This window comes from Macadamia integrifolia, chromosome 6 (genome assembly GCF_013358625.1).
Source record: "Macadamia integrifolia cultivar HAES 741 chromosome 6, SCU_Mint_v3, whole genome shotgun sequence".
Lineage (NCBI taxonomy): Eukaryota > Viridiplantae > Streptophyta > Magnoliopsida > Proteales > Proteaceae > Macadamia > Macadamia integrifolia.
The window spans coordinates 2679193-2695962 of NC_056562.1; the positions used below are offsets into that span (position 1 = coordinate 2679193).

General features: G+C 40.0%; 1 protein-coding gene across 2 annotated transcripts in view; it reads left to right on the forward strand.

Moving 5' to 3' along the window:
- LOC122080955 (DNA-directed RNA polymerase V subunit 1) overlaps positions 1 to 16770 on the forward strand; it is an 89343-nt gene that overhangs the window by 3972 nt on the left and 68601 nt on the right. For both annotated transcript variants that reach the window (XM_042647857.1, XM_042647858.1), the window contains exons 3-4: positions 13507 to 13633; positions 13796 to 13911. In XM_042647857.1, coding sequence (XP_042503791.1) covers positions 13507 to 13633; positions 13796 to 13911 — 243 coding nt within the window. The remainder of the gene's footprint in view (positions 1 to 13506; positions 13634 to 13795; positions 13912 to 16770) is intronic.

Here is a 16770-nt window from a genome sequence, read left to right on the forward strand (position 1 = left end):
AAAAAAGAAAAAAAAAATAAAAAGAGAAAGAAGAGAAAAAGGAAAAAGGGGACACTATACACGTTAGAATCCATGTGCACTTAATTGATATTTCTTTGAAGGGTGACCTAGTAATCTAACCATCAAATAGAAAATGGTGATTTACTGATAGAGAATAGTAGTAGTTTTGAAGACCAGTCAAAATCTTTCCGCAGACTTTGTGCTGACATTGGCTATCACCTATTTGGTTGGGATGTCAACTAAAATGCTTTTGGCGCTGCTAGGGATCCTTTCTTTCCATTGGGTTTTCTTGCTTGAACTTTGACTGATATAGACCCACATGCTGGCCTTCATTATCGAAGGAGAAAGAAGACCAGACAAGACCAGCCTGCTTGGGCTGATTGAGCCTAGCTGGTCCAATTTTTGGACCCTATGCTTGCCACATCAGCAGCTTATCGGCCAACATAGGATACCCCTTGATGGTGCATATTTACTTTCTGTTTTGGGCTTCTAGAAGACCCTTTTGCCAATCGAGCCAGCCATGTAAAGCTGTCCAGAAGACCTCCTTTACTGCCTGCGATTTCTCCTTACAGCTGTAATTTTATCCCTTATGTTTGACTGGTCAAAAATGCTTTGCACAAGTTGAGTTGCCTTCTAGAATGTTCCTATTAGTTGCCTTTTATGATTTCTTAGGCTTTAAGTTAGTGGTTAGTTGCTAAACTATGTTAGTTCCTTTTTATTTTATTTTCCTGTTTGATAACTAGCTTCTATTTTGTAAGTTTCTACTCTCTATTTAAGAGAGGCTGCTGTACCAATGTACACAATTAATGAATGCAGAATTTTATAGCTAATGCTTGCTCCAATCTCCTGAGAAAGGATGAACAACAACTGCGATAGCTGTGGGTGAGAGGCCCAGGCTGAGATAGGCATTATCCCACCTGCAACTATCCTTCTCCTTCTTCTTTGTTTCTGTTGTTTGATTATTGTGAGAGAGTATTTGAGTGTTTATTTCAAGCCTATTTGAAGATCAGAAGCTAGTCAGAAAATCAGATTGAAGAACCAGCAAGATACCAAAATCGATTCAGGAGATCAGGGTTTTGGGACCAGATCAACAGCCCCTGTTTCTCCCATTCTGCCAGCCATCTTCGAGCACGCTTTTGGGGGTTTGAAGACCTCCCCAAGGGCTTCCTTCGACCAGACTTTCAGCCTTGTTTGACCAGCCATGACAGAGCTGCTGGTTTCTCCTTTTGCTCTACTGAGGCCTTGCATTTGTGAGGATCGAACCTTGGTGTTGCAGCCCCTCTCCAAGTTTGTGTACATCATCTGTTGGTGATCTATCAGCAGTGTTTTAGGCAAGGTTCTAAATTTTGGGTTTCAATCACGTTTAGACCACCGTGGAAACTTGGGAATTTTGCCTACAATGGTGGAAACCTTGGTTTTGACCCCCCAAACTGTTTTTTTTTTAATTAATTTTTTTTATCTTATATTTTGTGTATGCCTATTTTTGACTTTTCTAACCTATTCAAAGAATTAATTTCATAAAAAAAACCTAAAATGATACTTGTGGTGTTGACCCAAGTTTCTAGTGTACGTTGACTGAAGTTGTGCTAGTACTACATATATAAGTTACTAACTAAAAATGGAAAATATATGATTGAGACAAACACGATGTAGAGGATGGAAAACAAATAATAAAAATTGAAACCATTCTACTATATTTACAAGTACATTGTACAAAAAAATGATATTTGGGGAAAATGGGGTTTTACCTTTTTACTCCAAGAACCCTTCCTTAGGTAGATGTCCTTTGCTTGTGTAAGATTCAAGTGTAGAATGAAAGATTGATGGAAAAATTTCATTTTCTTCGCTGGTTTCCAATGTTTCCCACCTCTTACTGTCGCAATATGGGAGAAGTCGATTTTTGCAAAATGGGCTTGTTTTCAAACGAAATGAACCCTTTTATAAGAGGCTGGTAAGACCAAAATGGTTTTCGGTCGAAATTTTTTGAAATGGGTCAAAATTGGGGACTTTTAAAAGTATCCTGGTATATCGTATCGGGATTTTGTGACATGGTCTTTCAGTTGAAATTTAGAACCATGGTTTTGGGACTCCTTAAACTCAGGTTTGACAATCCTAAGACTCCTCTAATTGTGAGTTGTCATTCAGCCTAATTTAGGCCCTATTGTGGTTCTATTTGGTTCCTTGGTCTGAGATCAGATTCTGAGGTTGGTTGAGAGTTGTTTACTGGTGTTTGATAACCTAGGGTGAACCTACCTTACATTATTGAATTTTTTGAAGGGACAGTTTGTATGTTCATAGAGACTTTTGTTGTTACAAATCTTTTTGTGGGTAACACCTTTTGGAAAGGAATAAGAACACCCATATATCTTCATACACATGATTACATATGAATGAAAATCTTTTTTCTTAAAGAACAACCCAGGGCTCCTGCTACTGCAGGGTCTGGGAGGGGGCAAATGTACGCAGCCTTACCCCCTGCTTTGCAGGAGACGTTTTCAAGTTTCGAACCTGTGAACATGTTGTAACAGTGCAACTTAACTGTTGCGCCACAGGCTTGCCCACTGAATGAATTTTTTTTTGTTGCTGATAAAAAAAAAACTGGAGATATACTGATAAAGAGAGTGGTCAAGTAAGGGTGGTATTGTGCTTACGTGATGGGGCTAGACTTACCAAAACAGCCAACCCACAAGTAGGACTGTAGGATATAAATTTCAGCAACAAAAGAGGACCAATGGATAAAGAACCAGGGCTCAAATCAAACCCAAGTTCTGGTCATCCCAAAGTTTGATGGTCATCCAAGATTGATGGTTGTAATAGGAGGAATGAAATAGAAAGTATTGAGAGATTTAGCGGCAACCGAATGACTAACAAACTACTGGTACTGGACTGATTTGTAACAAAATAAATCATTAGTTGAGGCTGAAATTATGGTTGTTGAAAGGTTTCTAACAGAGAATGAAACCTTCAAAACACCATTTGAATCTGATGGACAGAATGGTAGGTATAATGGAGAGGAAAGCTGCGGCGATGGATCATCAAAAAAGGGGTGCCGCAGGATATGGAAGGATGCAGAATGGTCTTCTTCACTTGGTCTTAGCTCACTGCTGACAGTACTCCAACTCCATGTGACAGTAGGGAATCACCCCAACTTCAGGAAGGGTTCGTACATCTTCAAACAGACCTAGGGTTCCAGAAAATAAAATAGAAACAAGGGGAAGAAGAAAGGGATATGACCAAGGACTCTCACCTATGGCCTTGGTCAGTATCTCACTAACCATAAGGGCATCTCACCTCTCCACTATTTCCGACAGCAACTAAGGCACAAAAGCCAATCATTCATTCATTCATAAAATCGTGGGGATGGGCTCTAAGGAACTCACAATAGAAGGGTACTTCCTTCAAAAGTTGGGACTGTTTGTCCAGTTGTGATTAGGCCTTGCTGTGTGCGCCCCCTCCCAGTGTGCCCCCTCCCTGGTTTTCGTCTGTTGTGTTTTATTGGGGTTCTTCCGGTTCTCTTTTACTGGCCCTTGCCTCCCCCTTTGTAAAGGCAGGGTCTTGTAATTTGTTGGTTGTTCTCCCACCCTTCTCTTTCCTTTGGTAATGAATTTTCTTATTAATTAAAAAGGAAAAAGGATTATGAACAAAATGTCCACACATGTAGACGTAGTAGTGGATCCTTGTACATAGAGTAACTAATAGATGGAAAAAACTTATTAGAAACTAAAGGACTACTAAATAACAAAATAGAAACCATAGTTAATTATGTAGTAACTACAATTTGGACCCTGTGATTCTGGTTTTTGAGTGAACCAGGAACACCGAACACCCAGATAATGGGCTTGGTCAGTGCTTGTCTACACCATAACGTTGGCATCTTTGTACTCCCACCAGCCATGAATCTCTCTCTATCATGATATTTGTGTAAATTTTCCACTTAAAGAAGAAATGAGCATTGATTCTCCTGATTGAAGCCTAAGCAGGACTTCTCCATTTCATCAAGCCCACCAAACTCCTGTCAAAAGGGGGAGATTGCCACTGCCATAATAGGGGTTACACTGCCCCTTCTACAATCCCCACTCTCATGATCTCGTCTCTCTTTGCTGATGTTCTTGCTCCTGCACCCAAACAAGGACTATTGCCTTTTATCTTTGTTCCAAGTTCCATCACTCTTAACTAGTTAATTAGTAAATTTTTTTATTTTTGTTAACAACAAAAGTGGTATGGAATGCTTCAATGATCAATGAGACCACCCAAACCTTTATTTATAATAAGCAAAGGAAAAAAAAAATTACAATTTACAAGTATGCCCCTCAATTGACTCTCATTAATTAGAGTTGGTGGAAGGGGGAAAAGGCAGGAATGCCCCTGTGGCATCCTTAGTTACATGTTTCTAACACTCCCCCTCAAGTTGGAGCATAGATGTCACACATGCCCAACTTGACTAAACAAGGATGAATCACTTTTCCTACTAAGCCCTTAGTGAACACATCAGCTAATTGATCGCCAGACTTCATGAAGGGAACAGAAATCAATCCAACATCCAATTTCTCTTTGATGAAGTGTCTGTCAATCTCTATGTCCTTAGTAAATTTATGCTGTACTGGGTTGTGAGCAATACTAAGAGCACCTTTGTTATCACATTAGAGCATTATGGGGAGATGAACAGGAACACTAATATCATCCAACAATGTGTGTAACTGTAACCACAACAAGTCATAGATCCCCTTTATGCTATGGCACAAAACTTTGCTTCAACATTAGATCTAGCCACCATATTTTGTTTTTTGCTACGCCAAGTGACAAGCTATCCACCGACAAAGGTACAATAACCTAAGATGGATTTTCTATCAGGGGACCCAGCCCAATTAGCATTTGTATAGGTTCAACTATGAGATGATCATGAGGGGATAGAAGGATCCTTTTTTCTGGAGCAGACTTCAAGTATCTCAAAATATGTAAGACTGCTTCCATATGAGAGGAATAGGGATCATGCATAAACTGACTCACCAAACTTATGGTCACAACAATATCAAGCCATGTATGGGAGGGAGAGATTGGTTTGCCTATCAAACGTTGGTAACGCCCTTTGTCAACAGGTTCACCCTCCTTGTCCTTAAGCGGAGTACTAAGTTCCATAGGAGTATCAGAAGGATAACAACCCAATTAACCAGTCTCAAACAATAGATCTGAGATGTACTTCATCTGAGATATAAAAATGGCTTTTGAAGACTGATCAACTTCAATCTAAAGAAAAGTACCTTCGTTTCCAAGATCCTTTATTTCAAACTCACGGCCAAGAAAGCCCTTGAGGTAAACAATCTCAGCACTATCATTTCCTGTCACCACGATGTCATCCATATAGAAATAAGAATAATGTTCCTTTCAACAGACCTTTTGATGAACATTATGTGGTCAACATTAATTTGCTTATACCCTACAAAGATCATTGCCTTGTGAAATTGTCCAAACCATGCTCTAGGTGATTGCTTTAACCCATAGAGAGCACGCTTCAACCTATAGACCTTGCCTTGAGTTCCATCACTGGAGAATCCTGATGGAATATCCATATAAACTTCCCCATCAAGCTCTCCATTGAGGAAATCATTCTTAACATCAAGTTGTTGGAGATCCCATCTCAGATTTACAGCACACAAAAGTAATATTCTCACATAGGTCAATTTGGAAACTGGTGCAAACGTCTTCTAGTAGTCAATCCCATACATCTGAGTGAAGTTTTTAGCCACAAGCCTTTCCTTCTACCTGTCCATTGAGCCATCTGTTTTTTGTTTCACGATAAACACCCATTTACAACCAACATGTCTTTTCCCAAGAGGAAGAACTGCAAGTTCCCATGTAGCGTTCTTTTTTAGGGCATCCATCTCTTCCACTGTTGCTGTCTTCTATTTTTCATCTGCAAGAGCTTCTGGCCAATTTTGGTGAACACGAACAGAAGAATTAGAGGACATAAAAGCATAATAGGACGGAGAAAGAGAATCATAAGAGACAACGTGGGATATGAGATGTTTACAAGCCCTAGTATCTTTTGTAAGAACTGTACGTTGATTAGAGGAAATTATACCTGATTAAGTGTTGGGCTCAGTAGATTTTGGATCTAGGGCCATTGAGGGGATGTGCAAAGGTGCTGTAGTGGTGGTGGTGGTTTGAAGTTGCTTATTTCTGGTGTAGCCCCTACAATAAACCTATAGTGTGGAATCATCAATCTGTCTCTGAAATTCACCAATGGTTCTTTGAACTTGAGTCATCTCGCCCGAGTCTTAGCTCCATTTTCTTTCGGAACATCTTCACTTCCAGAGGAGGATGGTGGATACACTGGTGGGACAAGTAGAGATAGAGTCACATCTTCACTATCATTACCAGATTTCCCCTGAGGAGGTGGAGAGGAGTAGTAGCCCACGGATTCATGGAACACAACATCCATGGCTGCCATAGGACGCCAAGGAGGAGGATGGTAATATTTGAATCCTTTTTGTGCAGGGGAGTAACCTGGAAAGATAACAGGGTTCAAATTTCTCTAGAGAGTGATAATCCTGAGCACAACAGGCGCACCCAAAAGTCTTTGGAGGAAGTAGGAAGGATGAAATCCCTTGAAGACCATCAATTAGTACATGAGTGGGCATGCGATTGATCAGGTAAGCAATAGTGAAGAAAACATCACTCCACTGACTCTAGTACTGAGATCGAACTTTTCTAGCAAACATCATGGCTTAAGAAATATCCAGCAAATGCCTGTTCTTTTGTTCATCTACCCCATTCTGAGCTGTGGTACCAACACAACATGTCTTAAGAAGTATCCTATGGTCAACAAGGTATTGCTGGAATTGACCCTCCATGTACTCTGTACCTTTGTCACCACGGAGAATCTTCAGAGTGACATTGGATTGTGTATAAATCATCTTATGGAACCGTTGAAAACAATGGAATGCCGAATACTTACGCTTTGATGCTGCATCATATATACCTAAGTAGTTCAAGAGTGGCAATCAATGAAAGTCACAAACCATCTTTGACCAGAGATAGATGTCCCATGAGACGGATCCCACACATCAGAATGAACCAAATGGAAAATTAAAGAACTTATATTTAAAGAAAAATTAGTGGAAATAGTCTGTTTAGTCAGAGTACAAGTTTCACAAAAAAATTCATCCCTATAACATTGCTTAACTAATTGCGGAAATAAAAGAGATGAAGTCCCAAGTGGAGTGTGTGCTAAATGACAATGCCATTAATGTAGTTCAGATAAAACAGAGTGAAGCTAATGAGGTGTAGGAGAAACTATTGCTATAGGGAGACAACCATCATCAAGCAAATAGAGACCATCCTGCACCTTACCACATCCAATCGTCTTCCCCATTACTAGATCCTGAAAAAAAGGCAGTGGGAAGGAAAAAAGGTTACTTCGCAGTTTAAGTCCGTAGTAAGACTATTAACAGAGTGCAGGTTAGTAGTGAATTTAGGGATATATAAGATTTAAGATAAAGTAATAAAGTAAGGACACTGAATAGAATCCTTTCTAGAGAAAGAGGATAGGGAGCCATCTGCTACCCTAATTTTATCTTTGCCTTAAGTGGGAGAATAATGGTGAAACAAGCTGGATGAACCATTCTTGTGATCAATGGCACCAGAGTCAGTGATCCAAGGATTGGAAACTACCGATGCATAGTGACCAACAAAAATAGATGAATGAGATAAGTTGGGACCTGGAGGAGTGGCTGAATCGGCAGGAGCTAATGAAATAGAGGCCTTTAGCATATGCCTGAAAGTTTGAAGTTCCTCCTGGGAGAGGCTTATTATAAGCTGCAGGTGGGGTTACAGTCTCTACCTGATTGGCTTTGTTTTTAGATCGACCACGAGCACGCTTTCCCTCAAAATCAGCCGGTTTACGATGGAGTTTACAACATGTGGCCCTGGTATGGTATGACTTGTTACAATGTTGACATTTGACAATATTCCTTGGTGGTATCACCAGTGTGAGTTGCCCCATCTGAAGTAGTAGTGGAACTAGTCTTTAAGGCTGATTTTTAAGTAGTAGGAGTATGGAGCATATTAGTACGATGGCTCTCCTTCGTAAGAACCAGAGTAAAGGACTGTTCTGAAGTAGGGTAGGGAGATCGGAGATTTGCTAAGGACTTGAACACGAATTTGATCATAATCATTATTCAAGCCAGCCAAGAAATCATACACCTTGATTTTGTCGACATGCTTTTAATAGGATGCAATGTCTGAAGCACTTGTAGGTTGATAATCTGCAAAGTGATCCAGCTCATACCATAGACATTGAAGTTCAACATAATATTTAGACAGAGAGTTCTTGTTAAGTAGTGGTATGAACTTTCTTATGGAGGTCAAATACCTGAGCATCATTCCCTAATTGGCCATGGGTTTCCCTGGCAGTAGACTAGATCTGAGAGGAAGTATCCAACAAAAAGATACCTCTGGTAATGGATTGATGCATGGAGTTAAGAAAAAAAGACATTACCAAGGAGTCAATGGTGATCAATCGATCCTGAGGTTTCTTTGATTTACTTGTGATGTGTCTAGTAAGTCCTTTGCTAGCAATAGTCAGATAGGTAGATCTAGCCCGATGAGGTAATTAGTCTCCTCCAATTTCATATAGCTAGCTCCAAAAGGCATATATTCATTGCGACCTTGCCTGTCATGTCCTGAGGTTGCAATAAGTCACTTTAGACATGGTGGCGCGAAGGAGAAATTGATAATGGATGAGAGAAATTCCAAATCTTCAAAAGCAGCGTCAGAAATAGCCCAAACTTGGATCGAGTGGCCGTAAGGTTAATGAAGCACTCCTCCAAAAATTATCTAATTTTGATGAAGGACTGGTGAGATGGACCAATTACGGTTTTATCCGAAAACACTAAATTTGGAGAAGAGAGTTTACACACAAAATCTTGGCGGATATGGCCATAGGTATGGTCAATCTCCTCTAGGGGTGAGGAGGATCTCGTAAAAAAATCAACTGAATCCGAGGAGGGGATCCCAAAAATCGATAGAGTCAGGGTTTTTGGAGAAAAACCTTGATTCTTGAAAATCACAGATGGGTAAGGTCTTCATTCTTGCAAGCAATGATGGATAACTTTTTCTAGGTGCTGTACTTGATCTTTGAGAGGAGGTTTGATCTTAATAGTAGGAAGAATCAAACCCCAAGAAGGGAAGAATAAAAAATCGTATTTAGGTTGAGTACTCTAGTTGCTCACTTGCAGGGTTTTAGGGTTTATATTATGGAGGGAAGATGGAGGGCAGCAACTAGATTCTCAAGAATCACCTCACTAGTGCTGCCCTGTGATGTATTAAAGGAGAAGAAGAAGATGGAGGATGAGAAGATGGAGGCCTGCGAAATAGGGAGGAAAGAGAAAGGGGAGGCTGAAGACCTAGATCAGAGGTTTTGGCCTTGATACCATGTTAACAACAAAAGTGGGATGGAATGCTTGAATGATCAATGAGACCACCCAAGCCTTTATTTATAATAAGTAAAGGAAAAGCAAAATTACAAGTATGCCCCCCTCAACTGACTCTCATTAATTAGAGTTGGTGGAAGGGGGAAAATCTAGGAAGGCCGTTGCGGCACCATTAGTTACATATTCCAACAATTTTAAATAAATAAACCATATAAAATTATTAGAGATAATTCTCAATTTAATGAATATTTGCATTTAGTGCTCCCGCTTTGAATTTTAAGCATTTAGGTTAGGGCTCCCAATACTTTTACTGCAATCTTACCCATTTAGCATACCATGTTATCCGAAGTCAATTATTTTTGGACTAAGTTGCTATTCTGATTCTGTTTAGCTTGCAAAGAGTTGTGCTATTAAGTTTGTTGTGGCATTAGAGTATCCAACTCATTCCAATTATGAGTTTGGTCCCCTGATGTAAGGTTGGTTCACCTAGTTAAACAACCCCAATAGGTTTTACTCTCCCAACCAATATCAGATTTGGTTCTCAGATCTCAGAACCAAAAGAAGCTTCATAGAGTTGGAATAGGGATGACTTAGAAGTCACAAAATAAAAGGGATTTAGAACTTCCACACTCGGTCGAATGAGGCCTGTAATGAAGTTAGGAGAACCCCCAAAGCTGGTTCCCAGGTGGGCTGTAACAGAGCTGCAACACGGCAAACACCCTAGCTGAATTAGGGTTTCAGCAGTAAAGAGGGAGAAGGCTGCAGCATCCAAATCAGGTCTCAGATGGCCCTGGTTCTATGGTTGAAGGTAGCCCTTGGTGTCCTCAACAAAACCCTATAAGGGTTGTTCGACAAAGGTCTGCTGGGCTGGGAGATATTGGGAAAATTAATTGAAGAAAACCCTGACAAGCTGAAATCGGTTCTGGCCTTTGGGCTGGTCTGCAGTCTGATCTTTCAACCATGCTTCTGGTCTCAAGTAGGCTTGAAACAACTCTCAGGTCACTCTCTCACAGCAGCAAACGAAGAAGAAAATAAGAAGAACCGTAGGATGGAGTGGGATAGATGTGGGTAGGATAATGACTATCTCAGCCTGGTGCCCCCACAGCTATCTCAGCTGCTTGGACATCCTATCTCAGGAGTTAGAGCACACATTGACTGCAAATCATCAATTATTCATTAATTAAAAAAGTGTTACAATGATCTCACTTATATAGACTAGGCACATTAATTGGGGGGGGGGGCGGTGGGCCCCAAGGAGACCAACCTGGTTGGATGCTGACCCACTTAAGTATTTAGAGATCAAAGACTAGGAGTAGTGGCGATTTGGTAAATAAATGTCCTATCCAAGGGATAAATACTCAAGTAATGGCAAACTTGTAATTCAATTGAAATAGCAAGGATTAGGGTGGAATGGCACTATTGTAATTAACCAGAAATCTCTAGTGTTTCAATGGGTCAATTAGGGGAGAGGACTCAAGTGGGAATTTAAATTGTTGTCAAGGCTGGAATTGGAACCAAAGAAGTTAAAGGACAAAACAGCTTAAAGGGATTTCACAGGGGTATAATGGGAAAGGCAGAATGAAGAACTTGAAATAAACCCATCGATTAGGCTGTCTTCAACGTCCAACAGCCAAGTACGAAGAAACCAGTGGAGGTTGAAGGCTAAAAGGATTCCCTTTTGTTAAGCCCCAATTGATCCAGGTTTTTTTTGGAAGAGGTTCTTCAACCCTCAGTTACACTGTTTCTAAACCACAAGAGCACCAACCAGCAAGCTGGATTTTCAGAATATATATAGGGATGCGACAGAGGCAGTAGTTGCAGGATCAGCCATGAATCAAAGTTAGAGTTCTCAATAGAGTCGAACACAGGAACTGAAACCTTGGGGTTTCTGATCGCCCATATGAGAATAACTTTCGAGCAGAATCTTGGCTTGAACCATGAGGTTCCAAGCGTCTCTAAGAATAGAGTGCTGCCGAAACAGGAACCAGCGGTAGTTGCAGGTTCAGATTTGGATCCAAATTGGCACCTTACGGTAGGGTGAATATCAGTTCTGGAACGCTGGATCGATCAACTTATGTGGGGGGCTGTTAGGTCACTCAGGAATAGAGCATGAAAGAGAAATTGGAAGAGGAAGAGAAAAGAAGTTTAAGGAGAGACAGAGGACCAGAAAAGAAGAAGGCAGGGAGGGGTCGGCTAGGGAAATTAGGGCTTTTCACAACCTAATTTTTTTTCATTCATCAGCTGGTTAATTCCTTGGTTACATGACTTACTTATATTAAATCAAAATAAAGTCTCAAATAGAAAATCCTAATTGCTTCCTAAACTAAAGTCTAGTAAAATAGAATCACAATAAAACTAAATTGAAAATTTCTACCTTCCTAACGGCTACCCCAAAATAACCTAAAATAAAAGACAACAAATATCCTCAAAATAAAATAAAATCCTAGAATATTCTATTACCCCTGAACCCAAATCAGTAACTTGGAACCCAAATTGGATCTGGGTCTTGGTCCGGGTTCTGGAGCGGGTTTGGGTCGATCCATCCATAGTTATCACGGCGCCAAATCGATCCAAGGCGGTGGAGGGGTGGCTAATCGATTTGGTGATGAATCGCCCGTTATGGCGTTGCCATGGCGGTCAAATCGCTCATGTGTCATTTTTTATTTTTCCTATTTTCTAAAGTTATTTAGTATGCTATTTTTTTACTTTCCCTATTTTCTAAAGTTATTTAGCATGCTACAAGCCTACAATATATACCCTATAACATATAAAACCAATATTAAGCAACATCAAATCATCAAAAATCAACATAGCCCTATCAAAATCACCCTGCATTTTACAAAAAATCAACCGCCTAGTAAATCAGGCGTGACCTGGCGTCCATGGCGGTGCCATAGAAATGCCTATCAGCCAATGACAACCGCCATTTGTGAGTCACGTAAATCGTAGGACTACCATGAATTTCTTTTTCCGCCAGGACGCCAAATTGCCGCCTTGGCGACGCCATGACAACTATGGATCCATCGGAGCGCTGCTGCATCACACATCCTTACAATTTAGAAACAAACCAAATAGGAAACTAACATGAAAAATGAAAATAATAGCTTTTGGCAACTAAGTGCTAACTTGTACTCTAAGCAAACATAAGAGACAATACTAGGGACTTCTAGAAGGCTAACTTAAGTTGTCCAACTTGGAGTTTGACTGGTCAAACACAAGAAGGAAAAAACCCAGCTGAATGTTGCAGGACACTCTTGGTAGCTTCTGGACAGCGAGATGCAGGCTTGATCGATGAGACCTTGGAAGTTCTTCTAGAAGACCAAATTAAGAAGCAAAATATCGACTGAACAGGGGGCTGTTATGCTGGTTCAATGGCTGCAAAGGTGGACCAGCATATGACCAAAATTGGGGGCCGGATTGGCTGGCTCAATCAGCCGAAAGGCTGGTTGGGCTGGTGGCTTTCTTCCTTCTTCTATAGTGTAGGCCGGCATGGGTGTCTACGTCATCCCCTCTTGATTCTGTGCCCATGAAAGGTTGCTATGCCAATTATGTTTGAGGGTAAGAGTTGTAATTATGAGGCCAAATCTATAATTTGTTGTGGTCTGTAATTGATTGATTCTTTATAAAGCATATAATTGTTTTAGTTATAAAATCAGAAATAGAACGCATTCACGTAACAATCTTTGGATTGCAATCCATAATAAAATGGATCCAAATGCAATCTGTATCCTAAATACAAAATCTTGGATTTTGGTACAGGGTTGGAAATTCTGGATTGCAAGCCATGCACCCCCTGAAAGTGAAACTAATATAAGGGGACAAAATATGTTACTACTATATGGTACGTCAGGTAGACAGCCGGTACCTTGTTATAGTCTGTAGTTATAAGCCTGTGGCTGATTTGTAGTGGTGCGTTATGTTGACAGCCGGCACTTATTATAATTAGCTATAATCCGTCAATCTTGTTGCCGACCCCATTAAGTTGGGCTAAGGTTTTGGGTGTTGTTGTTTGTTGTTGTTGTTGGTTCTTACAATGTTGCATAATTCTCCTAATTGGTTGCTTTCTTCTTTGTAGTGTACCTCATCCATCAGCGATTGTCCTGTTACCCATCCTAGTCAGCTCACAAATCCTTTCCTTGGTCTGCCTCTAGAATCTGGTAAATGTGAGTCTTGTGGTACTGCTGAACCTGGACAGTGTGAAGGTATGTAACTGGGTCCAGTTTCTTATGTTAGTTTTTTCATTTTTTACATGTTATTTATTTATCTGGTTTAAATGAAATCAGAAGCATACTATGAGCATTTTGCAATTGGTATATGATTTAGTAATTACTTAGTGGTCATATTCCATTCTTGGTCTCATGCAGGTCATTTTGGATTCATTCAATTACCAGTCCCAGTATATCATCCTTGCCATGTTAGTGAACTGAAACGTGTGTTAAGCTCATTATGTTTGAACTGCTTGAAGATGAAGAAGAGGAAGGTAATTTAATTCTGAAGAGAGCACGTGGTATCCTCTCAAGTATCTGTGCTGTTATGGCTTGCAAAATGCTTTGTTAATTACAAGGATGTGTTATCTAGGGGTTTGGTGCAATGCCTACGCCTCTTTTTCTTTTGCCTTTATTTCCCTAAGGTCTCCTTGCCCATTGATTTCTAAAGAGTATTGCTTCCTTGCTGTTAAGTTATGGTTTCCACGACCATCATGGTTATTAAGGTCTTGACCTAGGTGTTGTTAAGTAGCTTCATAATGGGCAACACGTGCACTACAACCTTGGCCCTTGCCTTCGTCACCTTGGCAAAGATTTATCCAAGGCAGATTCCATTTTGTTTCTAATGCAGTTGTATCGGACTGGTTGGCACAATTTATCCTGTATGGAGGCCAAGGCGCAGGCTTGGGAGGCCCATGAGTGGCAGGTGGCAGTCCAATGAGCTGAAATCAAGCTTTAGATAGTTATATTATAAGTTGGGCCTATTATTTCCTTGGGTGATATTGTAACAGGCTTAATTTATAAACCCATAAAGTGGGGTTAAAGTTAGTATATGGGATTAGTAGTCAAGTGTTTGATTAGGTTAGGATGCTTTATAGCTTTAAAGAATTCTGGTTTGGTTAGGAAGTTCAAATGGCTATATATATGTATGTATGTATATATACAACCTCCAATCAATTAAGCATGATTTGAATAATATAGTTGAAGTTTTTTTTGAGCCATATAGATAAGCTATGTGTAGCGGAGATGGGGATGTTAAGATGGATGTGTGGCAAAACTAGGAAGGTTAAAGTGATTAATGAACATATTAGAGCTGATTTAGGAGTTGCCTCGATCAATGATAAGCTCTGAGAAAGTCATTTGAGATGGTATGGCCATGTTCCACCAAGGCTCGGGGATTCTGCAGTAAGGAGGAGTGATCTGATTCAGATTGAAGGAGCTGAAAGAAGCATGGGCAGACAAAAAATGACCATAGGAAAAGTTGTGAGGAATGACATGCATAGTCTAAGTCTTGTCCCAAGTATGACCTTAGTTAGGAGGGCAAGGATCCATGTAGCCCTACCCCATTTAGCTGAGATTTACTTGACTTGCTGGTGTTGTGCTCTTTTATATTTTCACTCTTTTCCTTTTTTGTTTTTGTTCGGCCCATTAAGTTTGGATAAGGTTGTGTTTGTTATTGTTGTTTGAACTGTAGAGCTGTGCATTCGTGATTGGTATGCCATAGCTGATTTCTTCTTCATTGTGTAGTTTTGAATTCTACTATAGAGTGGGTGCCATATCTTCTCTTCTTCTACTTAATAATATGAAAATTTTCACGTACCACCTACTACCCCTAATTTTAAACATAATTAGGTGTAACACCCACTTTTTCAATAAAAATCTACTGCACCCCTCATGCATAGCGCTGGTAGCTTAAAACTGGAAAGACCTTTTTTAACCATCTTATGTCCCTCTATATAATTTTCGATTCCCATTCATTGAAAAACCACAAAATTAAGTGGGATCCACTTCTTCTTCACACGACAGCACCCTGCCCCTCTGCCCTTTCCTTCTTCCCTTGTCCATGCCCCTTCCCTTCTCTGCAACCTATCCCATCTGCAATATTTCTGCAAAATCCATCGCGTCAATCCAGTGCTGAAACGACCAACTATGTAAACAAGGCCAGGACAGGCTACACACAGGGTACTGAAGCCCTCCAGCAGAAGCAACATGAAGAACAAAGGCATAATATCAAGTGAATTCTGGTGCCCTCTCTGCAACCCACCACCATTTAATTCAACCCCAGCAAACCCATTAAACCAAATTGAAAACATACATAAAAATCAGGCGTTGAAAAGCTGAATGTAGTCAAAAATATTTTTGGGGCAAAATATGATCTTTTTCTATAAAAATCGAACCTGAATGCACCCGAATAGCTTGGCCTCCGTATTCTCTGACTGTGAGGCGTAAGGAGTAGGATAAGGCACCTCGTACCTATAAAATCATCAACGATTCATGGCTTTAACTTGATTTTAAGGAGGAGAGATTAAGAGACAGAGACATGAAGGAATTGATTGCTTCTTCCGAGCTTTGCCGACTTGGGCTGCCATCCAGCCATTGAAGAAGCCATAGAGAACCAGGACAAGAAAGACGTAACTGTATTCCTTTAGCAGAAATTCCACCACTGGCCATTTTTCTCTGATATAGAGTTTGAAACTGATAGCTGATGTTCGATTCTTTCTCAAATATTCGTCATTTGGGTCCTATTATGAAGAGGACTCAGTAATCTCGCTTCGTTTTCGCATCAACAAATAAACAGTAGAGGGAACTTCTTCTTCAGAGGATTGCTGTTCGTTAGGGCCTCTTCATTGGAGTCATTGCCTTCGTCGGAGAAGGAAGGATTAGCAATAAGACATGGAAACCCTAATTGACTTTATCTTGATTTGGAGGGGTTTTTGTAATGAAGGGTAGAATGGTAGGTTTACCCTTCTTCAAGGGTAGTTTGGCCATTTAGTAAATATTGACCCCATTAACGATTTTCAGTTAACAGAATGGATTTATGTATAATTTTGTTATGCAAGTTGGGGAAGTACAAGATATTTTCTCAAAATGTGGAGGTTACACCTGATTACAATTAGTATTAGGGATGGTGTGTAAAAATTTTCCTCTCTTCTCTTCTTCTACTTTATATTATTTATTATAAACTTTGGTACCCCTGTAGATCAAATTTTACATTGCATTCTTCTTCAAGATCTCTCTACATACTGATCTGTTTTACTTCAAATTCACATAATAGTTTCTGATTTTATTACTTTTGAAATCCTAAATCTCGTAAAGAATTCTGATCGATATTGCTGTTCTAATTGTGCTATTAT